At 39.7% G+C, this 25,738-nt stretch overlaps 1 protein-coding gene and 1 long non-coding RNA gene across 3 annotated transcripts in view; one reads left to right on the plus strand and one right to left on the minus strand.

Moving 5' to 3' along the window:
- LOC141941470 (putative acyl-CoA dehydrogenase 6) overlaps positions 1-25,738 on the minus strand; it is a 96,880-nt gene that overhangs the window by 28,865 nt on the left and 42,277 nt on the right. For both annotated transcript variants that reach the window (XR_012628338.1, XM_074864270.1), the window contains exons 3-4: positions 8,280-8,409; positions 280-386 (exon numbers count right to left, since the gene is read on the minus strand). Coding sequence is in view for 1 of the 2 variants with exons in the window: in XM_074864270.1 (XP_074720371.1) it covers positions 280-386; positions 8,280-8,409 (237 nt within the window). In the remaining variant the exon portion in view is untranslated. The remainder of the gene's footprint in view (positions 1-279; positions 387-8,279; positions 8,410-25,738) is intronic.
- On the plus strand, positions 4,830-16,134 carry LOC141941490 (uncharacterized). The gene is made up of 2 exons (XR_012628355.1): positions 4,830-4,910; positions 11,658-16,134. It is a non-coding gene; the product is annotated as an uncharacterized LOC141941490 (long non-coding RNA).

The following is a 25,738-nucleotide window of genomic DNA, read 5'->3' on the forward strand; positions in this document are numbered from 1 at the left end:
GGGCCAGTGTTACAGCTGCATATTAACCTGTTGTGCTCAGCCTATACAGGGTTATAGCTATTGATTCACTGACAAATACATGCAATTTGATTAATGTGGATGCATCAGAGGAATGCGTTACTGCTCCTGGTATATTACTTTTTGCCCTCACCACACCTGACTTTCCTTCCTTTGTATTTCTTACAAACGATAGCAGCAAAGGTGAGGGTCAGGGAAACCAGATTCTTCCCATTAAAATGCCAGGCTGTCTAAAAGTGACAGTTCGCTAGGTTAACTTACTTGCAACATCTGACCCAGCTCCAGCTTCGCTGATTCCCAAGCAAGCCACAAAATCTCCAGCTATAGTTGGTACAAGGAACTGTTTTTTCAACTCATCAGAACCAAACCTGCAACAATATAATGAAAAAGATAAGATATTAAAAGCTTTTGAAGGCAAGTTTATTTACAAGTTAGTTTCAAATTTTGTTCTACCCACACAGTGATCAATTTTCCTATGACTAGGTAAAACCTGTCCCAGAGCCAAAAGACAGAATAGATACCCTCCAAAGCTATGATTCAGAGACTTCACCAGAAGTGCAGCCACGATCTTTTTAAAGAAGGTTTTTACAAGTATTCAGGCATCTTACTCCCAAGAAACGTGTGATCTAGATGCCCAAAATCTGATCTTTATGACTGTTGGTTTGAGAGCTATCAGATCTAAATAAACATCGTCCCTAGATGACCTAGACGAGGGGATCGAGTGCACCCTCAGTAAGTTTGCAGACGACACCAAGTTGGGTGGGAGTGTTGATCTGCTCGAGGGTAGGGAGGCTCTGCAGAGAGACCTGGACAGGCTGGAGTGATGGGCTAAGGCCAACTGTAGGAGTTTCAATAAGGCCAAGTGCCAGGTGCTGCACTTGGGCCACAACAACCCCCAGCAGTACTACAGGCTCGGGGAGGAGTGGCTGGAGAGCTGCCAGTCAGAGAGGGACCTGGGGGTGTTGATTGACAGCTGCTAGAACATGAGCCAGCAGTGTGCCCAGGTGGTCAAGAAGGCCAATGGCATCCTGGCTTGCATCAGAAATAGCGTGGCCAGCAGGGACAGGGAAGTGATCTTACCCCTGTACTCGGCACTGGTGAGGCCGCACCTCGATTACTGGGTTCAGTTTTGGGCCCCTCACTACAAAAAGGACATTGAATTACTCGAGCGTGTCCAGAGAAGGACAAAGAAGCTGGTGCAGGGTCTGGAGCACATGTCGTACGAGGAGCGGCTGAGGGAACTGGGGTTGTTTAGTCTGGAGAAGAGGAGGCTGAGGGGAAACCTCATCGCCCTCTACAACTACCTGAAAGGAGGTTGCAGAGAGCTGGGGATGGGTCTCTTTAACCAAGTAATAAGCGATAGGACAAGAGGTAATGGCCTCAAGTTGTGCCAGGGAAGGTTTAGGCTAGATATTAGGAAGCATTTCTTTACAGAATGGGTTGTTAGGCGTTGGAATGGGCTGCCCAGGGAGGTGGTGGAGTCCCCATCCCTGGAGGTGTTTAAGAGTAGGGTTGACATAGTGCTTAGGGATATGGTGCAGTTGGGAACTGTTAATGTTGGGTTGATGGTTGGACTGGATGCTCCTCAAGGTCTTTTCCAACCTAGACAATTCTGTGATTCTGTGATAGTCCCTGTGGTTTCCCCTCAATGCTCCTGCACCAGTCTGTTGTCAGCCAGGATGGAGGACCTGCTCTCTATGTATCTTCTGACTTCTGCACCAGGTCTTTGCCAGGTTTTAGTGGTGCCTGGAAAGTTATGACAGGTGATGGCCACCCTCTGCAAATATCTGTATTTACATTATTAATATTTCACATCTGCATTTAAATCACACAGCGAAAGTCATTAGTGCTTCTTCCCAGCCATTCTTCTAGTTCCCACAAAAATAAAGAGGGAAACAGCAAACTGTTGATGGCATTTTAACTCAAATTCTCTTGGCCATATTTCAATTCAGTTAAGAGGCACCCTCTTTTTTTCTAACGTTTAGTTGCTTTCATCAATTCAAAACATGGTCCATCTCATTTCACGGTTGATTTAGTCCTAATTAACATTCACTAATTTGGTCTTGCGGCATGAATGGTAAGTTCATGGTGTAGTTGTTGAACCTCTCTTGTGATAGACTGAAAAATTCCTTGGGTCATGAGATGTCTCTTCTGTGAGCAGAAATCCATAACAGTTAAGGTCCTCCTCAGCCTCCTCTTTGATATGAGGCTTCTCAGGTCAGCATCTCCACTCATCTCCTTAGGCTGCCTAAGCAGGGTGCAGTTGCCTGGGCCCTCCTTCTAAAACACTGTCCCAGTACTTGCAAAGTAGATGCCATTTCAGCTAAGACTCTGACCCTTCCCCTCCACTCCAACTCTGACAAAAAACAGTCAAAGGACAAGGGATGGCCAGAGAACAGTGGGAGCTGGCAGACACTTTCACTTTGTGCACACAAGGAGCTCAATTCCTCGTCCTGTCCCTGCTGATAATCACAGCAGCAATCCCAAATAAATACAAGAAGCGAGCCTGGAGTGTTTACTCCTTCCTCCAGCATACTGGGACAAAGTCCCCTAGTTTGCTATGCAGTGTACTTTTTTTTTTTCCTTGGGACATGATCAAGTATAGCCAGCTGAACATTCATTAAGACAATGAATTAGACAATTTTTGGCAATGCTTGCTGTTGCTTACAACTTTGCCAACCTTTAGTTATTTCAACAGAGGATTTCCATGACAAGAACTTTCCTCAGAATAATGTTTTTGGTTTGATATCTTTGTTTGTTTGGTTTAAGTTCCAGAAAACAGTCCAGCTCTTCCCAAAAATGAGGCTACAGAAGTTATTTTGCAATTTAAAAAAAAAAAAAAAAGTCTGGCAACACTATCTTCAGAAGATTATGCCTTGCAGAAAGGACATGCAGCTCAGCAAGCAGCTAGCTATTGTGTTAGAAATATGTTGTTTCTGTAAAATTCTACCCATCTTAAATGCATCCCAGAAAAATCTCGGGTTTGCATAAATGCAATACCCACTTCTTTCCAGTTTAACAGCTCCAGAATTAGCAAACTCTGTTTGCAATGAGATCATGCTTTGGCTCAAGACAGACCAGGCTATGTCTGCTTTCTGAGCTGGGGCCATACCCCAGAGCATAGTTTCCCATGTGATTAACTGTGCAGCCTTAGCATCATTCTAAAATATACACACACACAAGTTTACAGTCAACAAACCAGGGCTGGGTAACCCAGAAGTCCCAAGTGTGAGATTCTGACACTTTAAAAGTTACATGGAAGTGGTCCATCCTTTCTTGCTCCAACTTTGTAAGTAACACTGGTGGGATGTCATGAACACAAACACAAAAATGGCAATGGTATGCAATCTTGTAAATGGTGGGTAAAAGGAAAATAAAACCATGGCAGTATACAGATGTAAGAACACTTCCTTGATCCACATAGTTCTGTTTATGTGCTCTGCCAATTAGAAATTTGAAGTCACCTTTATTCATCTCAGATATATATATAAATATCTGGTTTCTGACAGGTTAGATTGCTACACTGAATGAAAATATGTCTATTGCACATCACTTCTGATTTAATTGGGCTGATAATCATCTTGGTAGGACCACAGATCTTATTCACTTTTGTTTCTTCTGCTTCTGGGGAAAAAGCTGAGGCTGAAGTGAAATAATTAAATTAGTAAGGCAAGTTCTGAGTAGAACTGGCAGATATACTAGCATGATACACTATTAAGTGCAAATTGAAATTCTGAATATGAACAGCTGCAGGCAGTTCTAACACGTCTCTCAGCATTTGATCAACTCAAGCTTTCTTGCACTGGAGCTCACACATTCAAGCACTATCCACCACCAAAACAAAAATAAATTTAAAAAAAAACCAAAAAAGAGACATTTTCAGATGATCTATGCACTGTTCTACAGTATTTGAAAGATGACACGATACTTTACCCATGGACTTCTTAGGAATATAAAGATGATTTCCTTTAGACAAAGAGGGTAACTCTGACCTACTGTCACCTTACTTCTTACAGACTAGCAAGAGGTAAATTTCTCCCAATTCTTTCTGTTCTGCTCCTAGACTCAAACTATTAATAAAGCAGTAGCCACATGCCACACTTTTGCCTCAGCATAGCCCTGCATAGGCATCCTACCATTTGATGTCCAGGTCCAGCTTAGCAGTACTCCTTGGATCTTCAATATACAGGAAATGAAGCAAGAAAAAACAAAGGGAAGAGATGCACTTTACAGGCACAGAAAGGGTTAGAAATGCATGGTGAACAGCAGCAAACACCCTTGGACAGCATGGAAACCTCATTAAGTCCAGTAATTTACATAACCTGGATTTAATAGAATCTACACTGCAGTCAGGTTTCTCTCAAGTCCCTATTTCAGTCAAGACAAGAAGACATGCGAGTTTAAAAACCCCACATTTAGAAAACTTATTTACTTTTTGTGAAAGATGGCATAAGAAAAAAAGCTCTAAGAAAAGTGCTCTGGCTACGTTTTTATCAAGCCTTTAAGCTTCAGTTATTTGAAGATTTTATGAAATAAATTGCTCAGTTCAAGCTACTGCTACATTCTGAAAACAATACAGATGAGAAGCCCGTATGAGACTACCTGATGGGTATGACTACCTCATGCAGATAAGAATACCTGAATGGTTTTGGTTAAGAATGATTACGTCAATCTTCTATTTATTTAGGAATGCATTTTGTACTCAAATGCAGGTATTGTAAAAGAGGAGTCCTATTAAATATTACCCTCTTCAGATCATGCAGCTTTTAAGAGCTGCTTATGTGGCTGGTGTCTTGCTGCTACCACACCGTCTCTGGAGTCCTCAAGGCTGCTCACCAGACAACCTGCCACTTGCAACCAGGCTGTCACCAGGAGTTGGAGAAACCTCTGAGGTATGGGAACAGCGTGAAGCTGTTTTGAGGAAAGCTAGTTCAGAAGCAGCTGCTTGACTTCATATTGCTCTGGCCAGGTTAGACCCTCATGGGTATTTAAAACCACAAAGCAGCACAACTGGCTATGGACGCAACGTAACTAGCCATCGTGACAGCAATGCTTAATGATACTTTTATAAATGATATGCTGAAAGCTGCTCCTATAACAGTCTCTGACCTACCTTATGCACACTATACAAATTAAGTACCAAATATGAGAGTGATACAACTCAGTATGTCTGTTCTTGAAGAAGCACAAAACCAAGCTTCCCTTATGCTATGCCAGTGGGAAAGCCACACAGCTCCTGAATGACCTCTTCCCATTTTCACCCTCTTCCCACCTGATCAAGTGGATGATCCTGCTTTTCAAAACTGCTGTTCTGATTGTCTTCTCTCCTTTACAGCAAACAGGAAAAGAGACAGTTAAACTAACTTTTTGGACATTAATTCTCAGGTATGATGCTGTTCAGGGTGGAGAAAGAATCAATGACAAGTAAGCTGATGAAACAGAAAAGCACTCTCTTCCCACTAAATAATGATCACCGTTCTTACTGTCTTCCTATAAATAATAAGGGGACAAAGAGAAAAAAAGGAAAGTTTATTGCTTACTGCTGAGATAAAGGAGCTCTACTGACCTGGTATCACTACGAATGTGTCACCCCGTAGGTTTGTTTAGAAGCCCAGGGAAATGTATCTCATTCACCTCCTCAGCTGAGAGCTGCCTTCTCCACTCTACTAGTAAGCATGAAAGCAAGTGAAATATTCTATCTGAATGCACTTGAAAGACTTGACAGAGAGTTATGTTCAGAACCAGGTACATCAAATGTTAGATCACTGCTGACAAAACATTTTATATTTAGTTCTCAAATTTAGAAAGCACTACTCCTTCACTTAGAGGAATCTGGGAAAACAAAAATGGAGCAGTCTGGGCATATTCAAGTGAAACAAAACTATTTTCTCCTATATTTGTCTGCACGATAGAAAAGCATATAAATCAAAATCTGCACAGTTGCTTTGAATTATGACCATGAATGTAACTTTCTGAAGGTTACCAAAAACAATATCATAAAAAATGAACTAAAAAAGGGCAAGAACAGTGGACAGGCAAACAGATACAGGTAACATTTTCAAAATTTATTATTTATATAATTAAAACTGTTACTACAAGTATTTGCTATTTATCTGTGTATCTCAAAGCCTTGCAACAGCTTGTCACTGAAGAAACAAACCCATGGAAGTTGCAGAAACAGCATCAGGAGACATCCTGACTCTAGAACTTTTAAGACTTAATTTTTCCAAAGTATGACAATTCAAAAAGCTCTGTGTATGCATATGTGTATCCATCTGTTCAAACTACTGCACTGTCTATATATTTAATTGAGGGAACATCTCCAATTTATAGTGGCAGAGCATCTTCATGATGTATCGCGTTCACTGAGTTGGTTTGCAGGTGCACTCAATACATGCTTGAAGAATGCTGAATAAAGCCCAAAGTTAGGAAAGCCAACAAAGGGCTCCAGACTTCTTTGTAGAAGTTTCCTAGGGGATGATGGTTGATTCCCGTATTACTGCTTATTTTGTGCATCACTGATGCATCATGTGTAACAATGCAGAGTTAAGATGCAGAATTTGGATTATCTCTTTGAACTTGTTTAGGATCACCACAGTACACAGATACGTTTAAGTAATCCTCCAGATTGTGAATGCAATTTGAATCCATGACCCAGGACAAGCAGTTAGCCCTCTTGCTATACTGCCTGAAGCAAACCTGCAAAACTTCCTGTAGCAACCACCTTTCTCTTTTCATTACCAAGTTTAACTTTTACATCTGAAGAGTGGGACACTGTGGAGGAAAACAGTGGAGGAAAAGTTCACTAATAGAGATGCAAATTCACTTACAGATTTCATCACGTTAACGACATTTTCACATTTACTTTCCAAGAACATCCACTTTAGGATTTCACTCGCACAAATGTATGTAGCTTCACAGCTTTGCTACAGCAGAACAGGGTAACAGAAGGCCAAAAAACTGCAATGGAATGAAATCCTGTCTTTTTTTACCCAGATTTTTTTAAATCTCTGGGAATAAAAGGCTATCATGGGGGCAAGGTGCTATTCTCTAGAGTATTTTAAAATATTAGTTTTATTCTCAGATGGGCTACAACCAAGCTACTGTTGCAGTAGACATACTGAACTTCATGCTTTCAGCAAGCTTTTGGTGTATTATACAAAGGAGAAGATGACTTTCAGAAAGATTTCCCATGGCTAAGACCCCCAAAGTTGCACATACCTAGAAGAAGGATAAATGGATGTCAAGGGAACAGAGACTACATTCCAGACTCTACAGTGGATTTACAGGCATTTTCATTCTGAATGGGAAAAAAACCACAAACCAAAACACCAACAAACAACCCAACCCTAAAAGGCTCTTCTGTGCAAAAATTCCCCTCTTGTATATCTGTTTTGTGCAGAGAAATTCCTGACTTCATCATCATCATCTGAATTTAATCCCCACCACCACCTTCCAGAATTTGAAGTGTATCCATATTCCAGGGGCAAACTGCTAGACCAGCCTGTCACCTCCCTCTAGTTTCGCAAACTGCTGTTTTGAAGCAGAGTGTCTGTGAAACTACTACATGAAGAAGTTGTTGGTAACTGCTGCTTTTATCAAAGGAGGGAAAAACCAAAACAAATTCAGAAAGTGCAGGAGCCTGAACGATAGCAAGTAATAAAAGGGGAACACTGACATGAGCAGGTGAGAAAAAGCAAAATGAGTAATTGGATGGAATGGGGATATTTAGGAAGTATGATACATGTGCTACAACTTTAGGACTTTTACACCGATATTGATCACTGTTTCTGAAAAGTCACAGCCAGTGAGGAGGCCCTTGTAAAGCTGGAAAAAAGCAAGTAAATTATAAAATAGAATTAGACTGATCCCAGTCATTGCAACTAAATGCATCCTTAGTATGACTGCACTGGGATATCTGACTAAGAAAAAACACAAACATGAATAGGGGAATTCTGGAATTAAAATTGTTTTATTGGTTGTGGCACCAAGGTTCTGTGTTTGTAAATATATCATATACTAGTAAACAAGGTCTATGTTTTAATATACAATATTCTAACATTAAAAAAAAAAAGTATTTTCTCCCCTAAACCAAACTGAGAGAGGTAGAGAGTAGGTTCCTTCCTCAAATGTTACTGAAGAGCAACTAGACAGTAAATCTGCACAGCAATGTTTTTTCTACTCTTATATACAGGTTGAGTTTTAGGCCTAAACACATGACAATTTGGGTTTTAGGCTAAACCAAACTTTCTGAAGATTACCTTGTAAGAGCAGGAGTAGCCATGACAGCTTGCACTCCAATAGCCATAGGAATACCTCCACAACGGATACTTCCCAGCTCTTGTGCCAGTGCAATGTTATAGGAGAAGTCCAAGCCCATGCCACCATATTCTGAGGAAGAAACAAATACATGACACTGATGTTGTAGAGTGGCATAAGCAACAAGAAAAAAAATAAAATATTGCTACTGCAAGGACTTGCCAACTGCAATTTCATTGCTAATTTTTAAATATTTGACAGTTATCAGCTTTCTTTTCAGAAAAGTGATGCCACACTATTCTTTACAAAACCTGAATTCAAAATTACACCTGCTCTAATTACCCATGCGCACATCAGGTCACCTCTGAATATCCTAAGTAGCATCATTGCTTTTACTGGAAAAAGTGACATGCTGAAAACAACATCAGAAGGCAAAGTTATTCTTTCTTAATGGCAAGGTCATATGAACAAATCACCACAGGGTAAGAAGTGCTTTTATTTCTCCACGATAACGCCTGACACCTGCTCTCACCCCCCTGTACACTGAAGCAGAGCTCATCTTTCTTACACGCAGCAGCCAAATCAGCATACAGCAAGACCGTGTGCAGGTCATGTCCCTATGTTAAGTTACAGCTGTAGCTCAAAATCCACCCAAGTGCAATACTGAACACGCACATTTCATATCCTGGCACCTGGTTGGTGCAGTCATTAAAGCATTTTGCATTAGCAGGACACCGATGACCCAGGGTGCTGGCTGGGCACCAGCACAGGCCATTCCTCCCCCCCACATTCCAATCTGCAAATTCAATTAAAGAGGATATTATTCTTCACCTCCTCCCCATGCCCAGCACTGATAAACCCACCATATAGCAAAACACAGAAAAGGGCTACATTGCTATGATGGATGAGGTAATTCTTAGCTGTATTAAAGAGTTTATAACCCAAAGGAAATACAGTGGGAAAGAGAAGGTTACAGCTTGACGTCATTAGTTGACTGAGAAGCTTTGATTAGATAACGTTCTCCAACTATTTTTGTTTTGTTTATTTTTACTCATTTGAAGAACAACTAAGAAAATTTCAAATAAACAGATACAATCCCCCACTCCTCACACATACAATAAGGGGCAGACGACCCTCTTCCATTTTCACTTGCTGACACCAAACTCTATCTGAGCTCACCCCTCTGTTGGCCTGCTTTGAAGTTTTAAAAAAACACCATTAATCAAAAATCAAAACACCACAGTGCATATAAAAACAGGGCTTTGTGTGCTATCACCTGGTTCCTAAACCCACAGAAACTATCTTTGCATCTTTTTTCTGCAGAAAGAAAGGAAAACACAAATGGAAAAAACTAAGCATGAAGTTCAGTTTTCAAGTAACATTTCTCCTTCAGTCATCCTGAATAGTCTGGATTGTCAAAATTTTAAAAATAGCTACTTTTCCAAACTTTTACCTGAAAATAAATAAAGTTTCTTAAAAATATAAACAGAATTAAAATTCTTACTGGGAGCTTAAGCAGTGCAGCAAAACAACAGTAATATGCTAATGTGTTTAGTATAATATATAATCCAATTCTCTTGCCTTTACAAAGCCCCCATCAATAAATAAATGTTCTGAGGAACAGTAAGGAATGTATGAGCATGCAAAGGCAAGGCTATTTAAAGATGTGTGGTATGACAGAGTTTTTGCTAATTTTATATGAATCTATAGCAGGGTTATAATAGATAACCTCAGTTTTGGCACTGCACAAATGCTTTCCATTTGATTTCATTTTTTTTAAATCAGTCAATCATTTTATTGCCAAACTACCGTTATTACTAATTTTGTCTTTCGTTTTGTCTACCAAGCAGTTAAATTCCTGTCTTAATCTCACAAATCAAAACCTTAGTTTCTTGATTTACCCAAAGCAACTTCACAGGAGGAATGCTATGCATAAAACTGACAGAAAGAAGGACCATTTTATGCAAGTGTACAGCTTACATACATTCTTTGTTCATACGACAATTCATCATATATTACTATATAACAGACTTGCCTTGCTCTCACTTGAGATTAGTTACTAAATGCTACACTTTAAAAACAAAATGCTTCAGAAGGTCAGCTCTCAAAGTGATGACACCGAAGGAATTTCCTACTAAATGGAGAAAACGATAAGAACGAAGCCTCAGAAGCTGAGAAGCTGGAGGAGGGAAGCCCTACCAGGCAAAGAGATGACGCATTCTCCGAAGACTTTATAATCTGGGGATAGATAATGCAAGAGACAACCACAGATGCAGATAGGCAGGAAAGGCAGAAGCAAATGGTAAAAACTTGATCAGATAACACCTAACTTTTAATCAGTTCTATTCCAGGAGCCAAGGAGAAAGAGTTTCATGAAAAAAAGTGAGTGGTTTGACAGACAATTATAGATAACCCCTCCTTTGAACCCAAAGTACTTGATTGAGACAAGTACACTTGTCAGTGCAGGTACATCCCCAAGTAACCTGGGTAACTTATGCCATGGCTAAAGACACTGCACTGAGACGCGCTGCCAGCAGTGTCACACACAACAGCAGGCAGCGCTGGCTCCGAGCACCGATGCAACTTTCTTCTTTCCCTAGCACACGGTGGCAGCCTGTCTTTCATAGCCCTGCTGCTGGCACTCCAGCCAGCTATTTTGGGGCTGGTCTGAGCACATCACCCTGTGTGCCACAGGACTCAGCTCTTAAACTGAGACAAAACCACCAGGCCATTCTTATATCCACCTGCTGCAGCAATCATGGTGAATGTTTTATGGAATGAATTTTCAGTTTTTATTTGGAATAAGACTTAATCTTTTTGGAGTAATTCTTATTTGCAATAAGTGAATAAGCTAGTGGTAGAAGGGTCATGTTTGCCAGTCTCATCAACAAACACCTCCTCCTGGAAGTATCTGTACGATGATGTAGTGTTAATAGGTCAATTTAATTTTCATTCACAAAAGCAAACACCATGCCTTTTAGGTGAAAATTCCATAATGAAAGGAACCAAATCAATTTCAGATTTAACTGCTTTTTTGTTTTGGTTTTTTTTTTTTTTTAAAAAGAATAACAAGCTAAACAAGCTATATGTTATACACATGTAAAACATTTCTAGAGCAAATATTTCATTTAACTTTAAAATGAGATGAGTGACCTTCAGAAAACTGTTTGGCTACATTTCCATTTTTAATTTGCAAGAAATATTAAAACAAAGCAAAGCAAAACTAGGCAGAAAGTCTAATGCACTAATGTTTTTATAATTCAAAACGAGTAGAAAAAGGCAACTCCATATATTGAAATTGTTACTGTTTTGCTGACAATAGCACAACTTCCAGCTCTTCAACAGCTTAATGTGATATCTTATCCATTGTTTGATTTCAGGTTCTTTTACTAAGAAATTAAATTATAAAGCCCAAAGCAAGAACACATGAACATGCAAATAAAGATTCTGCACTGCAGACCATGGGCAGGACCCACGCTGGAGTCAGGAAAAGTGTGAGGAGGAAGAAGCAGCACAGAGGGGGTGCTATGGTCTGACTGCAACCCCTCACCCACCTGCTACACTCGGGTGGGGGGAAGGGAGATGACTCAGGAATGAAGGACTGAGCTGAGCCTGGGAAGAAGGGGGAGAGGATGGGGGGAACATATCATTTTAATTTACCTTTGTTTCTCACTACACAAATCTATTTTAACTGACAGCAAATCAAATTAATTTCCTCCAAGCCAAGTCTGCTTTGCCGATGACGGTAACTGGCAAGCAGTCTCCCTGACTCTATCTCGATCACCGAGCCTTGCCACTGTATCTTCTCCCCTGTACTGTTGAAGAGGGAAAGTGAGTGAGCAGCTGGGCGGGTGTCTGGCTGCTGGCCAAGGTGAATCCAACACACCATGGCCAGTATATTAACCTATTTTTCTTTTAAATTGGCTCTGTGCTTTTCTACTAATCACCATGACCACATTATTTTAACACCACTCCCGCTCCCCCCAAAGAAAAACCTCACGCTCATTATTTTATGTAGACCAGCTTATTTCTACATGTCAATTTTGTGACACTGACAGTGAAGTGGGAGTCTAAGAGAAAACCCCAAGTTTTAAAAAACACCATTTTTAAAGGATGCAGATGTACATTCTACTAAATCTGATAATTTAGGGTATCAGGACTTTTGTATCTGAATATAGGCAGACAAGCAAAGATGATGTCTAAAAGTACAAATAAAAGAGCAAGACCATCTGATCTTCAGCTGCAACATGTCAAAACAGAAACACTGAGATCAGCTGGGAAAACAAAGGCAAAGAATTTCTATAAAAAAGGACATATGAAGGCAAAGGAGAAGCTGAGGTCTTTCATATAATTGTCTCATTTTTGTGAAGACCAACAAGTTTCTTGTCACTTGTTTAGCTACAGGCTTGAAACAGGCTTGAAGCCTCTAGTTCAAATTTTCTAAGAGTTTAGAAGTCTCTCTGTTTGGAATTTGCTTCTGAACCCCATCTAATAGCTGTCAGTGAAAATGACAACATCCATGGTGAAAAGGGTCTGTAAGTGAGTTGAAGCAAGGTGAAACAGGGGGTCTTCGGAGTGTTTTAAGAATGTGAGTGAGCCTGGAAAAAGTAATGGTGAAAACACAATACAGCCCTATCAGTAATTTAATCTTAAATGCTTATATAATTTATCTTGTTTGTTTACATAGTTTCCAAAGGTCACATAAAGTGTATCTACACCAAAGGAAATCATGCAGTATTATTTCTACTATTGGCACCTAACTCAGCGCAAGAAAAAACAAATGTGTGCTCTTATTTCTAGTGACTAGAATAAGACAAATAAAACATTAATCAACTCCCATTTTGAAGATAGGGCTGAGACACTCCTACATCTGACACTATGATGACAGAGCTAATTGCCAGTTTTCACCATAGTCTACAATTCTAAATCAATAGAAGCAAAATTTAAGTGTTCAAACCTTACTCACCTGTCATAAATATAGTTCAAGAATTTCAACTCCAGAGGACCACAAAGAGCCCTGAAGTTACATAATTGCAATAGTCATCAGATAGGACAGTACAGAAATCCTACTGTAGTTCCTTTCATCTTCTTTACATAAAAGGAATTTAAAGAATTACCAAAGGTACTCTCCGTGTTGTGCAATTTCCCACAAACCCATTCTGAAAAGTCGAGGCTGATAAAGCTCAGAGAACACCTCTTGCCTTCTTGGTTATTTGTTTCTTGCTGGATGCAGTGGAAAAACCTGTCATTTCATGTAGCAGAAACACCGTGAGTCCACTTCGGTCTTGCTGAGATGAACACACATATATTTTTTGGCTATTACCCCTGCATCAATTCACAAAAAAACCCCAAACAAAACAAAAAAGGAAACAAATAAAAACCTTGTACCAGATACAGAGTTCCCCTTAACAGATTACCTCAGTCAGGCGGATCAAACTCCCTCAGTTTGACTGAATGTTTGTCCCAAACCAGGGAAAATTACAGTACTTTATAATTTTATTTGGTTGATCCTACAAAGATCACAACCATATACAGTCCTTGATCTCTCACAGATACTCACTAGTTCATCCAAAAAATCCAAGGCAGATAAAGACCTCTTCTGCTAACCAAAGTTTTGCTTATAATATCACTCTTGTAATACAGTATTCTTTGGAAAAGGAAAAATATGGATTGGCTGCTCATTCCTTTTCAAACATGTACAGTTAGCAGCTCAAGTACCATCCCTGAGCAATTAACAGTGCAAATTGCGTGTTCCCACAATAGTCATTGCTATAGAAGTCATCACGACTGCCACTTCAGAAACTCAATTTACTGAGATAAGTAAGGTGATCAGATCTGTCTAGCACCGTTTTAGATTAAGACAGAGCTGCACTGGAAAACACAGGAGAAACTTCCCCCACAGTGTAACGATAAAAAACACCCTATAAAAACAACACAAAATGCCAAGTAGGAACTCAGCAGTGCCTGCCACTGAGCAGATAAATAAATGCACTACACAGACCTGACCCTAGCTGGAGGCAGCGTGGACACATTTAAAGAGGATTCAAAGCTGTATAGGACACTGCTTTAGAAAACCAGAGCAATATATTCTAAATCACTGGTTGACAACAGCTGCACTTGTTACCCTCCAACTTCCAAAAACCTCCCTCAAAAATTTGTAAGCTTTCTTTATTTTCTAAATGGTTATGAAGTGTCACCAAGTGCCATCTGAGTCAGCAATCGCACCTCCATAAATCTTCAAACTCAAAAGGATATCAGACCTCTTCAAAAAAATCACACAACCCCCCAAAGTTGTGCACAAGCAATGTTACAGGGAAGGAAAAGCTCAGCTGCCCAGTACAACAGAATAAAATGTCCATATGACAACACACAAAGCATCAACAATGCAAAAAGACGCAATAGACAGAAAAAAAGAAAGAAAAAAGAAAATCCGAGATTGCACACAGTCCCAAGCACCAGCTATTGCATCAGCTTCAACTCAGAGAAAAACTTTATGCAATCACTGGTCACAGATTCCTCAGCCATCTTCTGCCTACTTTTAAACTGAGGTTATTTTTCCCTCTCAGCTCTGACCGAGTATCAATTCCCCAGAACCCCAGTTAAACCATCCTACAACTTTATTTTTTTAAGGTTAAAAAGTACAGATCTCAATTATTATAAGTTTGAAAATGTCAGTCAAACTAAATGCCACAGCCTGAAGAAAACAACAAAAAAAACCCCCACACCTGGAAAAATGAAGTTAAGAAGTGTATAGCCTGTATATCACACCTCCTGAGCTTCAAAGGCAAAGCCATGCTACTTCTCATGGGATTTCTCTTTGGAGTCATAAACAAACCACAGCCTAGGTTTCAAGAATATCACCTCTGCAACCTCTTCGCTGCTTCAGGTCAGTCAATCAGCAACAACTGCCAACCTCCTTACATACACTGAACACATACGTTTCTGTAACATGTTGCACGTTCACCTGGTTTAAGTTTTGCTTTTGGATGCTTGGTTTAATTCTCTGAGTCAGGCCTACCCAGCAGGGAATACTACTTCTCTCTAGCTTGAAGGTTGCCACCCTTCTGACGAACAGGCAAACACTGCATCAACATCCTTCAGCACCGTGTGTGTCCCCTGCAGTCCGACTGACACCACTGTGAATCAGCCCTCACAGGCACCGAAATCCGCCTTCAGGCTCCATGCAGCATCTGTCAGCCACATGTAATATGTACTCCTTCTCTGAAGAAAATGACTGTACAGCTGCTCAACTAGCTTCTTTTAAACATGTTTATTCATTTTGAACAAGTAATAAATCAATTAATCTCACACCCGTACAAGAAGGAAGCCAGTACATCATTTTTATGTGCTGCTGGTTCTCCTATTTAGGACTCTATCTCTCACGTGAACTACCACAAACTACTACAAAAAAGTTCATGTTTCTCTGCATCACGGCACATTTTCCTCCAACAGGATCTGAAGTGTGAATACATAAATAGGTATTATAAGGAATCTACAGTAATGTATGGACATTCAACGGGTAAAGAAAATGGGAATAGACTTATCAATGGGTAACAGAGAGAGAAAGCCCAAAGAACACGTTCCAGTTTAAGCACAACAGAGAGAACAGATGAGTAACATGACTAAATACAAGTACGTTCGCTTCTAAGGATTTTTTAAAAGCTGGGTGTAGAGGGGTCAAGATCTGAAATCAGAAGAAATTGTACTTGGTTTTGTAGCAAACCTTATGAGCAAAAAGCAGACGAATTACTTTCATTTCTTAAAGGCATCAGGATATATAGTCAATATTCAAAAGATCCAGAGCTCATTCTGTCTCTTCTGAATTCCACATAAATAAACAATTAAACTGAAAAGCCATACTATGTGATTCAGGGATTAAACAGATTTATTACATTTGCTATTTATTAAAATTTCTACACTAGAGGTTTAATACAAAGGCTGACTATTTATCACCTGAAAGCTGTATTTACCTTTCTTTCCTACAAGCTCTTTTATTCCAGTCCAAGCTGATAAATAGCTTTTTGGGAATCCATATTTGTCTGACATGGAAAACTTTAGCCACTTAGCTCAAGATGTCACACCCAAAGGCATAAATTTTCTTAGATCAAAAGTTCCAAAACTTGCAATCTCCAAATGGAGTTATAAACTGAGAATTAACATTGCGGGCATGGGGGAAGAAATTTAACAAATGCTAGTTTTGAATAAATTCCAGAAAAAAAGTTTCAGAATGTGTGCAGTGACAAATTAAATAAACTTTGGACATGCTCTGGAGCTAGCTTGGCTAGCACAGGGGTTTTAGTTCACTAGCACTGAACTCTGAACAGAAGCACACTGCAGGAGGCTTCCACAGGAATTTCTGATCAGCATAGGCTTATAAGACTAAATGATTTTCCAGTGGCTGACACCCTAAGTCCTTGAGAAGCTGAGCCAGATACTGAAAAAAAACATACCATGCCATCCCAGAATACCTGTCACATTGCAGACCAACCTATTCTTCACTCTGTCACAGTGAACAGATTATTAAAGATGCACCTATCAACTAATGCTGCAGCCAGCAGCACACCCCTCTGTCATTAGGTAATTTCCTTGTTTATAAGTATTAACAGGCAAAATTCTCTTCAGCTGGCAATGTCTGCCTTTGCAGGGGTGATGCAGCCATCAGCATGGGCAGGGCTGGGACTGCCAGTATTCGTTTATGAAATCTGGTTGGTTTTGAAAACACTTTGAGTTAGCAAAAGCAAAGCCATAAAAAAGCATCTCTATTTCTAAGCAATAGAGTGGTTAGCTGTTTAAGACAAACCCCAAATTTTCAGCTTTTCAGGAAGGGTCATGAGTTTGATCTCAGACTAAGGAAAAAAAGTCAAATAGAAATGCAAAAATTTGAATATTTTTATGACCTCAAATTGCATTCTTTTGTCAGTTTGGTTTTGTTTTGTTTTTCATAAGACATACAATGGAAATTTCACAATAAAAAACCCTTCTGGAATGAAAATGGAAGATTTTTCACAGTGTGAAAACAGTGCATTTCCCCTTACTTTTCTCAAAAATATAGACATTTCAGTAAAGCTGACATGTTCCCATGCTTGTTCTATTCTTGATAATTTTAATGGAAAAAACATTTCATCTTTTATTTGGTTTAAGAAGTGTGGACAAACACTTTAAGCACTATTCTATGACTAAAAATACCTGGTTTAGTTCTCATTTTTGCGCATGATTTTGTGTGGATCCTTGCTCTTGTCAGCCATACTGCATCATAAAATAGATTATCCCTGTTTGTAAAAGAGCTAACACAACAGGATTCTAATCTGAACTGCAATCTCCAATGTGAAATATGCTACATTGCTATTTTTAATGTTGAAATTGGAGAGTGTGCCTTATATGTGGTAGTGGCCACAGATGAAAATTTTCAGTATAGTGCAAAGCATGCCGGAAATCAAATTCCCTATTCAAGACTGTTTTCTTCAAAAGAACCTTCTACTCAAAACATTACATTGTTTCTATAAGCATTTCATCATCCCCCGGGCTATGCTCCAAGAAATTATTTACGGAGTTATCTGTTTCTTCTTGATTTTGTTCTGAAATCAGTAACAAATCAGCAGCACTCAAAACCATGAAAAGCAAGTACTCCAAGGGGAATGACACCACCTGGCTGTGGAGCAGGTAAAATTATAATACAGTTTACCACTAGAAAACACATCAAACTGCCTAATACACAATTATCTGACTGATGCAATGAGGTCTGTAACATACTTAAAGAATAACCCAGGGCAAAAGGGAACAATGACATGGTTAAAAATATCTGTAGAAGAGTGAGATGAGTTAAGAAAAAAACCACAAAAACTTCCCAGAAAATCCTGTCCACCCTCCCGACTCCCAATCCTACCTGAATTATAACTAATGACCCTAAGCGTTTATGCACCCTTTTACTATACAGTTTAACTGTAGTTTTTTACAACACAAATAGAAAATAGATTTAGCTATAGCAAACTAAAGTCTACAGTAAAAGTGCATTTGCACTACTGACTTGCAGCTGAAGTCAGACCTCTCCCAGTCATGAATACTATCTCTGCTATTTACGTACCATTCAGGAACCCGAGCAGGGACATTCACTAATTCAGCTACCACTCAGGACCTCCAAGAACGTCAGGGGCTGGCTATTCATCTCAGTAATTTGCTTTTTTATAAGTAGCTATACAACAAATTATATTTCAAATTCTTGTTCTTAAAATATCACACAGGTTACATAGCAATAAATGTATTCTTCAGGAAAAGAATACCTTGAATATGTGATTGCATAGTAAATTTGCAATGGATTAAATTTTATTGTGTTCGCTGAATAATTCTGAAAGGGAAAGTACATTAAATCAACATATATATTGTATTGTATATATTCATACTTTTGGGATAGCTCTGGAACTGAGATTTAAATATTCATATTTCAAAATAAAGGCAGCAAAACAAGTTCATACGTATGGAGAAAAAAAAAATCCTTCTTCCCAGAAATTTATAAATTATTCCAGGAGATATTTGAAAAATAATCTTAGAAGTATTGACAAATACCTGAGTTATTATTTTCATGGCTCAATAATCTAGCCAATAACATACCTTCCTTTCAAGTCAAAAGAAAAATACCAGCGAGGTTGAAGTCCTCTCCACCTTCCACGTACCAAGGAGACAAATGTTCCAGAGTCATCATGCATCCCCCATCTCTCCCACACATCTACAAATAGATGTAAAGTGGGGAGGATGGGAGAGGGAAAGGTAGCTTTTTCATGAAGGAGAAAGCACTTATCAAAACTATATATTAATATTATTTTTTTAAGTTGGTCATGTACCATACACTTTCCATTAGATCCATCTAATTGCAAACAATTTTAAAACCATGATAGGCTTGGCAACCATCCATCAGATACCAGGAGTTTATTATAGTGTTGTGGGTACTGTTTCTAAATGAGTAGCTGAAACATCTGAAATAAAAAAGAAAATCCCAGTCAATTTATTGGTATGTAGGTGTCCGAACCTCCAGGAACAGAACACACACTATTATAAAATTATGTTAATATATTAAAGCTTTTTGGCATGTGTTTTGAGAGTTACATTCCTTTCCATCTTAAGCGGCACTATTTTAGAAACACATCCAATAGTCACAAAAATATTTGCCATCCATCCAGCTGTAACACAACGGGCTTCTGTGGCCATGAGACCCTGCTGAGCAGCACAGGGCTGGAAGAAAGGGAACTGAAGAGGATTTTATTACCATAGGCACTTTTTATCATGGTTAGATGGCTCACTGCGTAGCCACTCTACTAAGGTTGCTGATGCATCGTTTGTTTTCCTGTGGTCTTCTGGACACTATTTCTGTTCAGAAAAATAAATATTTTCCACCACCTCCTTGTTAATGTTAAGCCACATCTCCACAGAGTGGCTGATAAGCTTTCCAGTATTTCAGAGACACGCTTAAGAGGTGCTGGGCTGAACTTGCTTGCTCATTTAAGGGCGGTACATAACATGGGAGGTGGATGGACATGCAGGGATCCTCCTGACAAACCACACAGGGAGCCCATTGCTGCTGGATCTTCAGAGTTCACCTGCAGATGAGATGCTATGGGCTTTCCACATTGTTCAGCAGAGGCAGCAGATGTGCAGATGTCTGCCTTGGAACAGCTCTGGCTTAAAGATCCATTTCCAGCACAAAGCTTTTGTCTCATACCCATGGGAAAACATAGCACATTCAACGTCTCTGCATACCCTTAGTCTGGTGGAGACACCAATCCCACGCTGACTCCAGACTGTCTTCATAAACTGCCCAAGAGCCAGATCAGTTGTTCAAGTTTGTGAAGCAGCTTTTTTAGCAACATTAGCATGATCAAAGTCCAGAGCTAGATGCAGAAGCAGCAAAGTGATATATAAGAAGCCACAGATTTTAATCAGTAAACCATTCTGAAGCTTCTGCAATGTCTCCATGAAATTATAATAAATGTATTAAAACTCATAAACTTCACAATGCTGAATGTTCACTGCATATCCTTTCAGGGCTGCATTATTACCATGTTTTCTCACCTTCTTTCAAGGTCTACAACTATTTGCTAACTCATTATGCTTAATGAAAATCCAGATTATAGCATCTCAGCATTAGGTGGTCCCAAATTGAGTGATTCTGGCAACTCTAAATTAACAGCGAGCAAAGGAGCAGTGACTGCGCCTCCTCTCTCCCAACTACATCATTATACTGAACCATGAAGAATGAGAAAGCTCACACCAAAGACATCAATTTATGCTCAACTCTCACTCCATGTTTAAAATAGTTGAGGAAAGAACAAAAATATTGTTTGTTGAATACTGAATGGCCTCAAAATTAGCAGTAAGGTTTAAGACCATGCTATACTTCACTGAAACAATGAAAAGTTGTATGAACTATTCCTCAAATATGAAGCTAAAATTCTTTTTCCATTAAAAAAAAAGTTTTAAAAAAAAGTGAGGTAAGTTTTTCTATCTGGAAAACATCACACCTCCTAGGCTACAGCCTCACCACTTCAAGTCAAGGGACATAAAACAAGTCAAACAGGAATTAATGCATACCTTCTTCCTCAAAAAAAAATCCCAAACCCAGAAACAAAGGAAAAAAATGGCTCATTTATTTTGCTCACAATTATGCAAACATGGTAACTGCAATGACAGAGCTATAGATCTTCTGTTTCTCTTACAAAACCAAGTGTTGGTGAAGAGTCTTTTCTTGTTTGAAACCCTTCTCACATTGTGACTGTGGCTAATGCTGTTTCTAAATTTTAGAGTAGCACTGATGTGGACTAAACTGAGAGTGATTAAAGCAAGACATGAATTAAAGCAAGACATGAAAAATGCACCAAATACAAATTCACCTAAACAGCGTGTTAAAACACAGACCTTAGCAATAACACTTTCAAACCAAACCAAGTCACTATTCTCTGTGTTTTAAGGACGTTTACATAAAAGAATCAAATACGTATCCTTATTGCACAGATTCTTCTTACGTGTTAGAAGTATTGCCATGAAGAGAAAAAAAAAGAAGAACCCCCAACCTATTACCATTTTAGGGAAATTCCTGTGTTTGGGAGCTCTGCTGCTGCAGACTGAGATTACCCTGGCTAATGTTTTTTCACCAGAAAATGTTTCCCACTTACAGTTTAATTGCAATTCACTCTGCAAGATTTGGCTTGCTCCTGATTTTGTGTTGGAGTGGTTAGTACTGTTGGAGACCTCTTTAAACCAGCTCTGCAAGTTGAAAAGATGCGTGCAGCCTGTCAGCTTCCAGAAAACTTAGTCTTAAGGCTAAATAACTTTGAATAAAATAGAAAAAATTCTACCAAACTTTATTATATTGGAATGAATAGCTTTAAGAAACTGGTTACTCTTATTCAAAAATGAGTATAGATAAATCAAACAACACATCTGATATGATTTTTATTATTCTTCCAGTTGTTTTCCATCTGTGTCCTTCCATGCTGACTCTCCAGAGCTAGGCTGAGTCTTCAGACAAATCCTGTCCTCTGGGTTGTGTTTTCCATCCTGACCTGGAATGAAACTGCTTCCTAATTTCTCCCTCATTGAAAGGTCTTCATCAGTGTAAACCCAGCTCTGGGCACTGTTCATCACACCCAGGCCTGTTCCTTATGCTAGTGAAGATTTACCTTCTTTTTTGCCACATTCAGGGTGCTTTTGGAATATCCTAGCGAGATGAACAGGCATTGCTCATCTGACTGTTTTGTTGATTACAGACCCAGAAAAGATGTACATGAAAATCCATACAGATTTTACAGCTGGATTGGGAGACTTCTCTGTTTAGCCTGCCAGCAATGGAGAATGTGCAACAACAAGGTTATATAAAAACTAATCATATTGGAATTTTATTATCCCTAATGTTTCCCCGTTGACTCACTTTTTCTTTTTCTTTTTTTTTTTTTTTTAATCTGACCTCTAGCTAAATTTCTCAACTTAGCAGCAACAACAGCCATAGTGCTGTGCCCTGTTGATTGCTAAGCAAAAAAAGCCCTCACCTCCCCACGCTGCCCTGCCCATTTCTTCATGGTCAGGTTTCACTTTGGAGATGTAGGGTATACTACCTGCTATCAGGTCTTTACTGCTGAAAAAACATCATACAAAAGAGAGGGGCCAAACACCTGTACCTCTTACCTCTCATTCACTCATTCATCTACCTTTATTTTCTCAACTCCTTGCATAAGCACAGAAGCATTTTGTATGCCTTTAAAATAAATGTCCAGTGAGGCAATAAAGCTGTGGTATTATACCATGGACTTCCTTTCAGAACACCTTACTACTTAGTAAAAATGCAAAAAATTATTTTCCCTTAACGATGACAGCAGGATACACAAAACTGGTAAAAGGCATGGAAGAGGATGGCATGGAAGAAGAAAGTAATTTAGAAAAAGATGTGCTGCCTGCAATTTAATATTGTGTTGTTTATGGCAAAGCAGATGCTACAAGATACCTAACAGAGGTATAATGAGCAAGTCTCTTGATACACAGATTATGGGATTTTACCACAATCTTGAAGAAGTCAAAGGAGAAAAAAAAGCCTGAAGCTGGGAAGAGTATAATTAAAGAACACAATAGAGGAGTGATTTCAGGGAAGTGCATGGGGAAGGCAGGCAGACAGATGGGGAGAGTGATGCTCTCCACTGCACAAAACAAAGGAGAAGGAAGTTTAAGAATACAAGTATTTTATTTTTAAACCTAATTAATGAAGCAAGGAGTAGAAGGAAATATGAATCCTCACAACCAACTTCACAGAATCACACAGAATTGTCTAGGTTGGAAAAGACCTTGAAGATCATCCAGTCCAACCATTAACCTAACACTGACAGTTCCAAACTACAGCATACCCCTAAGCGCTAAGTCAACCTGACTCTTAAACACATCCCGGGATGGGGACTCCACCACCTCCCTGGGCAGCCCATTCCAACGCCTAACAACCCGTTCTGTAAAGAAATGCTCCCTAATATCTAGTCTAAACCTTCCCTGGTGCAACTTGAGGCCATTACCTCTTGTCCTATCGCTTATTACTTGGTTAAAGAGACCCATCCCCAGCTCTCTGCAACCTCCTTTCAGGTAGTTGTAGAGGGCGATGAGGTCTCCCCTCAGCCTCCTCTTCTCCAGACTAAACAACCCCAGTTCCCTCAGCCGCTCCTCGTACGACATGTGCTCCAGACCCTGCACCAGCTTCTTTTTCCTTCTCTGGACACACTCGAGTAATTCAATGTCCTTTTTGTAGTGAGGGGCCCAAAACTGAACCCAGTAATCGAGGTGCGGCCTCACCAGTGCCGAGTACAGGGCTAAGATCACTTCCCTGTCCCTGCTGGCCACGCTATTTCTGATGCAAGCCAGGATGCCATTGGCCTTCTTGGCCACCTGGGCACACTGCTGGCTCATGTTCAGGCAGCTGTCAATCAACACCCCCAGGTCCCTCTCTGACTGGCAGCTCTCCAGCCACTCCTCCCCAAGCCTGTAGCGCTGCTGGGGGTTGTTGTGACCCAAGTGCAGCACCCGGCATTTGGCCTTATTGAAACTCCTACAGTTGGCCTTAGCCCATCGCTCCAGCCTGTCCAGATCTCTCTGCAGAGCCTCCCTACCCTCGAGCAGATCAACACTCCCACCCAACTTGGTGTCATCTGCAAACTTACTGAGGGTGCACTCGATCCCCTCGTCTAGGTCATCAATAAAGATGTTAAACAGGAGTGGCCCCAAAACCGAGCCGTGGGGGACACCACTCGTGACCAGCTGCCAACGGGATTTAACTTGGTATGTGCTCTAACTGGAGATCCTTCTTGGTAAAAGCAAACAGCAAGAGAAGGCTGCTTGAGAGGCAGGTGGAAACCCTGGAGTAACACAAGCCAGCTCCACTGCTCAGAGTAACTCACAGGCACTCCTCAAACAGCAGCAGGGCAAGATGCAAGCTGGAGGCCTCCAGAGCAAACCAGCCCTCAGGTGGAGAAAAGAAGTTGCTAGTGTCTACTGACCAGAGTAGTGATATGGACACCACAGAGATCTTCTTGCTAAGTTAAATCCAGAATTTAAAAAAATAAAAATCTTCTCTGCATTTCCAGTTTTGCAGCCAGGCATCTATCTAGTTGCATGCTCTAATAGATTAAGCTTTTCTATTGCCATCCCAGAACCTCGTCTGGTATAAGAGTGGCCTCCATGGAAATGGGCAGAATGCAGCCCTGGAGAGACTGTCACCCCAAACACAGATTTGGGACTTTTATCAGCTGGGACTGTCATTTTCCTCATCCTACTGTGAAGATCGGTTTGAAGGTAACAGATTGTCCCTAAGTAAGTATGAACCACTGCGCCTTCTGCAAGCAGGAGGAGAATTTTTGACTCCTGGAGCAGTGGTGACTGTCACACTGTCCTGCTGTCAGCAGCACTGCTGCTATTTCAGTCAAAGCATAATTTGCTTCCGCCTGTTTCCCCATCCCTCACCCATACAGTCACAACTGCCTGAATAGAACAGAAAAAGTTAGTAAACAACTGCTACTGAGAAGTGGCAGATTAGTTTACATTATACTACAGTATACTTCAGTGGTTACTCTGTCTCCCTGCACAACATAGTGGGTCCTAATGTTTAATTCTTAGAGAGATACTTTTTTTTTTTTAATGAACTTGTAATATTTACATCAGCTTTCAAAGAACCTTTGTGGCAAGAAGGTACACTTCCACTTAAAAACTTTTTTTCTAATGCTAATAGCCATGCTACACACCCTTTAACGAGTGTCCCTAACCACAACAGAAGGACTGTCTGAATAACGCAAAATCAAATTAGATGTATATGAAAAACCTGATGTCCCATATCCAAACTGTATATACGAAGTTTCAGATTTGTCTGTTTAATAACCTGCTTGGATCTTTTAGATAACAGAATAGCAAAAGACGTGAACAAAATCACACCAATTCTGGTGGTTTGTTCCACAAAATTTACTTTAAAAGTCTTTCCATCGCATATACTCTCTAATTTCCACGTGACTTAACAAGCTGTCTAGAGGGAGTAACAAGAAAACTAAAGACTGATTTTTCTCTCGTTTCTCCGTTCACAGCTGAGATTTCCTCATTAGTTTTGTGATAAATGACTTCACATTTTTTACCACTTTCAGTGATACCACGAGCCATATTTTTTTTTCACAGAAACAGAGCAAAATATTAAAAAAAAATTAAATTAAAAAATTCACTAGAGAATTCACTACTGAGAATTATCTATGTGACTGAAATGTTCACAGCAAATAATTTGCAGTCAGAAATGGTTTTTCTGCCTGTTTGCTAATAGAAAACAAACTTAAACATGTATTTGAAATTGTTTAATAAACACTTTCTCAGAACAAATTTATGAAGATTCTGAAGACAAACTACCTGTTGTCAATACCAATCTGATTCCCTTTTCATTATTCATACTGCGACACTGTTCACTGAAAAG

This window comes from Strix uralensis, chromosome 1 (genome assembly GCF_047716275.1).
Source record: "Strix uralensis isolate ZFMK-TIS-50842 chromosome 1, bStrUra1, whole genome shotgun sequence".
Lineage (NCBI taxonomy): Eukaryota > Metazoa > Chordata > Aves > Strigiformes > Strigidae > Strix > Strix uralensis.